At 31.1% G+C, this 6,185-nt stretch overlaps 1 protein-coding gene across 1 annotated transcript; it reads right to left on the bottom strand.

The window, feature by feature from the left end:
- Window positions 1-4,405: 4,405 nt before the first annotated feature.
- LOC108853432 (polygalacturonase-like) lies at window positions 4,406-6,185 on the bottom strand. The gene is made up of 4 exons (XM_018626843.2): window positions 5,669-6,185; window positions 5,293-5,582; window positions 4,962-5,190; window positions 4,406-4,870 (listed from the first exon to the last, which is right to left on the bottom strand). Exons 1-4 carry the CDS (start codon window positions 6,110-6,112, stop codon window positions 4,652-4,654), a joined length of 1,182 nt encoding a protein of 393 aa, XP_018482345.2. The 5' UTR covers window positions 6,113-6,185; the 3' UTR covers window positions 4,406-4,651.

Raw genomic sequence — 6,185 nt, 5'->3', positions numbered from 1 at the left:
GTACAGACGTATGGTTAAATATTTGTATTTGAATACGTTGACTTTATTTTAATCATATAATGCTAATGATTGTTTGATCATATGCTTGGTTAAATTCAAATGAATGAAATGTACGGTTCTCACAATCGCATGTTATGATAAGCAGTTGTGAGTTCCTTAAGCAAGTAACGTTGATCTATAAACGAGAAAGCATGTGATCCATGTTCACTTGTATACTTTATAAATTAATTTAAGGAGAATGTGATGTAGTGTTAAGTCATTGGTCATTGCAAAAGAAACATACAAATTATGCAAGTGTCCGTAGACTTTTCTATTGTTCTTCGGCTAAATTATATTAAATATAGTATTTCTCTATTTTTTTTAAAAAAAAAAAAAGACGAATACGAGAACCAGTGGATCAGGTTTCATGTATAGCATAAGTTATGGCATGTGACATGTGGACTGTGGAGATGTTATATTCCATCGTAGCCGTAGAAAGAAAAGCCTTTCGTATCCTACGGCCATGACTCGCCGCATTAGTCAAGAAAAAGAAGGGTTACTAAAAGTCAAGCAATGTTAACTTATCACGTCAGAAGAAACAGGTAACATGGGATATGTAATGTAATAATATGATCATTTGGGAAATAAACATATAACTAGAATAATTATCACATGGGGTTACGTGAAGGATGAATGGATGGTGGACCGTACCGTTATCAGTAACGGTTGTAGTCTCAAGTCTTTGAAAGGCTTTCTTCTGCAACTGACCTTATAATATACGAACACGTTGGCTTGAGACGGAAGGTACGTATCCGTAATGTCAAAAAGCTTTACGGAAAACAAGGGGTCGGATTCATATAGATATGTGAAGTAGAAGTTTCGATATTGGACAACCAAACTGATTGCTTTACTTATATATCCATTCACACCAAATAATTCGTCACATCAAGTTTGGATGAATCTGAAAGTTATAAAACATTAAACAAAACCAAGCAAAAAGCACCTTATAACTCGTAGAAACCCATTGTATTTCTGATGTCACATAAAATTCATTGGAACTAATATCAAGAGTGTTCTTGCAGTAATAAGTTGTTGATCTTTCATTTAAGTGAGTTAAATTTCTTTTAACTTTAATTAATGAAGAGTTGGTCTAGTGATCAAAATTCTTAGTTTACCTATTAAAAATCTAATTGGTCATGAGTTCAAATCTCGTTGGAAGATCTATTCACCTGAAAGAATTAGTAATTTAAAATGGTTTAGATTTAATATGGTATGTATAGATTTTCGGACTACTTTTTAGACTTTTTTTTTATAAATACAACATTTTAGACTTAAAAAGTCTTTTAACTTACTAATCCATGTGTAGTGATGGCTTCCATTACAATCCATTTCCATTGGATTATGAATATGTCAAAATGTCGCAATAACTACGATAACATCATATTACATGCATATGTTAAAATTGAGTATTTGAGTTTAAAGTGAATGAAAGATGATAGTTTAAAGTGAACTAGATTTTGACCCGCCCTTAAAAGGGCGGGTATATGTTTTGTTTTATATTTTTTTGAAATTTAATTTTTATATTTGTAGTTTTTAGTTATTTTTGTACTTTTTATTGTATAATATTTTTAATATAATTAATAAAAAATTAATCTATTCTATTAATTTAGCATCATGATTCATGACCAATTGATAAAAAGTTATATCCAACTACTTTTTATTTATATTACCTACTTAAAAAATAAATCATATTATAACCATAACCACTTTTATTAATCAAATACGTATCTCATATCAAGAATTCTCGGACCCATTTTTTAAAAAAGTTAATTGGCTGAATACCCTAAAACAATGCAGATACCATAAAGGGGGGTGGAGGGGGAGAATGGTAGTGATGGGGGAAGAAAATTATGGGGATTTAGTGTATGGAATGCAAATAGGGTGGGTTTGGTGTGTAGGGAATGCAATTATTCTTCTTTTTAATACAACCGGATTGCGTTTCTTAATTGATGAATATAACACATTACTTTATGTAATAAATTTATACAGTTACATTATTGACATAGTATAATGATGTTTTGAGTACTCTTTATAGTATCGGATAATATGTATAAAATGTTATTATTATATTATAACCGTTTTATATTTGTTAATAACTAAAAATAAAACATTTATTGTAGTTTCACTATCTGTCATTTTAAGGACGGATCATAATCTAGTAATTATATTAAAATAGTTGCATCACACATATATTAATAGATCATGTTCCTGTTCTAATAGTATATATTTAAATAATTATTAGTTTTAATATTATTTTATTTTTATTATATATCGTAACTCTAAATTGTTATAGAAAATGTTTAAATTATATTTTATTTTACAAATAAAATATAAATAATTTAAATTTTAAAAGTTTACTAAACTTTTAAACATTACTTTTTAATATTGATATATTTTAATCTATTATATTAAATTAGAAAAATGACCTATTGATATAGGTTTATTCCACCTATTTTAATAAAGTTAAAACCTTTTACTAATCATTTAAGAATTTCTTTTTACACAAATATGATTACAAAAAAACACAAAGATGAATAAAAAGATACAAATATAAAAATTAAATTTCTAAAAAAAAACAAAAGGCGGATATTTTTTGTTTTATTTTTTTAGAAACTTAATCATATTTGTGTTTTTCTTTGTAGTCATATCTGTGTATACTATTTTTTTAAAAAAAAAATATTAGTAAAAGGGTTTGATACGTGTATATTGTGGTGTTTCATAACTATAAACTTGTACCTAGTGTTTTGAACCCCAATCCGAACCCGCGGTTGAAACGGTAAATCCGGTGATCTAATATGTAATTCGGTTTGGATTTTAGAAAAAAAAATCATTAATTAATCATCCGGTAAAACTTACGAAAACCCGCTAAAACCCAGAACTCGTGCATCAGTTGAATCACTGGTTGAACCAATGCGTAACTTTTTAGTTATTAACTTTTTGATTTTTAGTTATATTATTAGAAGTTGTTTGCATTCTAATTACGAAGTTAGATTCTCACTCGCTATTTCTAAGGCGGATATATTTTTTGTTTTATATTTTTTTTAGAAATTCAATTGTCGTATTTTTGTTTTTCTTTTTAATCATATTTATGTTTTTATTTGTACTCATATTTGTGTAAAATATTTTTATTTAAATTATTAGTAAAAAGTTTTGATAATTGCATTTAATCTGTGATGTTACATAATTATACACTTGTGTCATAGTCATTTGACTCATTTCACACATTAATTTTGTACTTTACCTCAAAACAATTTTTTTTTTCAAATAACAAAGTATAGTTACAATTTTGTTTAGTAATCATTTACCTAATTTGCAAATATGAGTTTCTAAAATAATTCATCAGTTTAGAGTTAGTTAGACTCTCAAATAGTAGTTGGTAACTGCTTTCAAATTAGTTATCCTATATTCCAAAAAAAATCTGGAAACTCAAAAACATTAGTATTTAAATGTTGTTGTTGGGCTGGTCGATTGTCCCTAACTTTTTCCCCGAGTAACTGACCATAAAAATCAATTAATCACGATTTGCCGTTTTTGTAACCACCAAGTTAACCGCGTATCAATATTCCTGTGCATAACTTAGTGGATCCCGATAATTACGAAACTAAAGTGATGGTTATTACAAAATATATATTTAGATGCAGTGGTTTATTTTTCAAAATAGATAAAGTGGATAATTAATTGTTGGACCCAATTAATATCAATTGGACATGTTGAAGAATTAATAGTATTGATAACCTGATGAACATATAACACATCAAATTTTTAAATGTAATAATAAGTTTGGAGGTGCATTCTAAATGTAAAGAGGACATAATTTAATAATAGGTTCAAGAGATTGGAACCAGTGGAAATGCTCTTACATGTGGCTATCACCTGGTGTGCAAGTGAATACAAGCTCATGCTGAAGTTACGTGCGGAGAAATGAAGCATAAAGAATTTATTATTTAATGTCATGTGACATGTGGTCATCGCAGGGCAGAGATCCGATCTTAGTCGTCTACATGAATCTTGCGTTACTAAAGTAAACATAAAAACCTCAAAGTAATCGTCAGCCAATGCTTTATAACAACTTCACATGATATGGAAGAGAGTATCAATATGTTACCTTGTTCTTTTCTTTCTTGACATGGTTCTATATGCTCTTACAGGCTGAACATCAGCTAATTATTTGTACTGTTTTCTCCAATGGTTAAAAGAGTTCTTGAAATCTAGATCTGCCTTCATAAATGTTCTTGTAATGCCAATTTCTTAATCATATTTATATTATTAAAAAATCAATTGGACCTGTCAAGTTGGATGCCAAATAATAAAATTTGATTATGTTTGATAATTGTTTATTTTATATTATAAATAAATGTCCAACTGTGTTATCTCATACAAAACATAAGTTGGTACAAGCACATTGATAAAGAGAACAACCGAATAAATCACTGCTACTCTTCATTTCAGTTCATACCAAAGAATTCAGCACATTTAAATTCAGATGAATCTGAGGTCAAGAAACATCAGAAGAATCAAATAAACACCACCTTATATATAAGATATCTACACCCAGAAATTAATCTTAGGGTTTATATATAGAATCCCAATTTTCATTTCTTGGAATCCTGATTCAGAGACAGTTCCTTGGAATCACTACTCCAGATCTTAGTCCATGGACATTCCTGCAATAAGAAGCTGATGATCTTCTCATATAAGTAAGTCTAATGTCTTGTAGCCTTATTCCTGTGCAATGATTACTGCTACTACAATCCAGCTTCATGGCTATTGGTGTCGTTGATGTTCCTTTTATGTTTGCAAACGTCACTCCACTTATCTTCACACCAGAGCTCTGTTTGATTAAATCATAACAAATGTTCTTTAGAAATAATTTAAAACTATGTAAGAGATCTGAGTTACACCAAATCAATTAGGTTATTCACCTGACGAGGGCAGCCTCTTCCATTAGGACAATAGTTTTGATCGATTATCACTGGATTCTCGACATTCCTCATTATCAAATTTCGAAATACCACATTCCTCACAAACCCTCTGCTCGGTCTAGCCCAAGTCTTTATCCTTACTCCATTTTGTGTCTTGGTGAAAACAGAGCTCGTGACGGTTACATTCTGCACACCCTCCTCGTTAAAGTAATCCCCAAGACTCCCAATGCTGAATCAAATTTTACAAGCAACCCCCACGTTAATTAGATCATTAACATCATCAGTTTCTAAAACATCATATTAATTAAGTCGTTCATTTTAGTTAGGTTACCTAATTCCATGTCCGGGTCCACAGTTCATGCGTTCGATCCAAATGTTCCTAGATCCTTGACTAAGAGCAATGCAGTCATCACCGGTCGCAATGGTTCCACCACTAATGGTGACTCCAGAAGAAGACTGGACGTGGATACCATCGGTGTTAGGGCTTCCACTTGGAGCCCTAATCCTTATGTTTTGAATCCGTACATTAGAAGAATGATGAACTGTGACATGCATATTCTGGCTATTCAATGACGTTAGGCCACTTAGTAGTACATTGTTGCACCAGCTAAACGATATAGACTGCGCAAAAAACCATATCGAAATTTTGATTAATATATACTAAAATAGTTAGCTAAAGAATCAATGAGATTTTGATATAAACATACCCTTGCACCTTGGGGACAATGACCACCTTTCTTTCTACAAGACCAATAACCTGATCCTCTAGCATCAATGGTTCCGCCGGAAACCGAGATTCGGTTTACCTTAGCGAATAGGATCCAGTATCCAGAATTACCTATGCTCCAGTAATTCGGCGGAGCCACGAGCGTTCCATCGATTTTAAAAGTAATATGGTTTCTGCAAGGACCCCAAAAGACTAGGTTTGTAACCAAGTATGTTCCACGGGGAATGTAGACCATGGCTCGAGCCCTTGAGCGGCATGCTAATGACCAAGCCGTCAAAAATGGTTTGGTCGCATCAGTTCGTCCATCACCTCTAGCTCCGTATCTTTGTACGTTGAAAGAAGGCATTGCGTTGGACGAGTTAATAAGAAATAAAACAATGGAGAATAGTATGATGACTAAAGGAAAAGAGATATTTTTGGCCATCTTAGATTTTCTTTTCCTAGTTTTTGATGGCTTTGTATGATTGTAATGATTTAGAAGATATAATGGAAAGTTC

The sequence above is a fragment of the Raphanus sativus genome, chromosome 4 (genome assembly GCF_000801105.2).
Source record: "Raphanus sativus cultivar WK10039 chromosome 4, ASM80110v3, whole genome shotgun sequence".
Taxonomy (NCBI): domain Eukaryota; kingdom Viridiplantae; phylum Streptophyta; class Magnoliopsida; order Brassicales; family Brassicaceae; genus Raphanus; species Raphanus sativus.
This window is presented reverse-complemented; position numbering and strand designations above follow the sequence as displayed.

Coding starts and splice junctions, on each gene's coding strand:
- LOC108853432 (XM_018626843.2), bottom strand. CDS start 6,112: ATGGCCAAAAATATCTCTTTTCCTTTAGTCATCATACTATTCTCCATT. Junction 5,583..5,668: donor ATTGTCCCCAAGGTGCAAGG/GTATGTTTATAT, acceptor TTTTTTGCGCAG/TCTATATCGTTTAGCTGGTG. Junction 4,871..4,961: donor GAAGAGGCTGCCCTCGTCAG/GTGAATAACCTA, acceptor TTAATCAAACAG/AGCTCTGGTGTGAAGATAAG.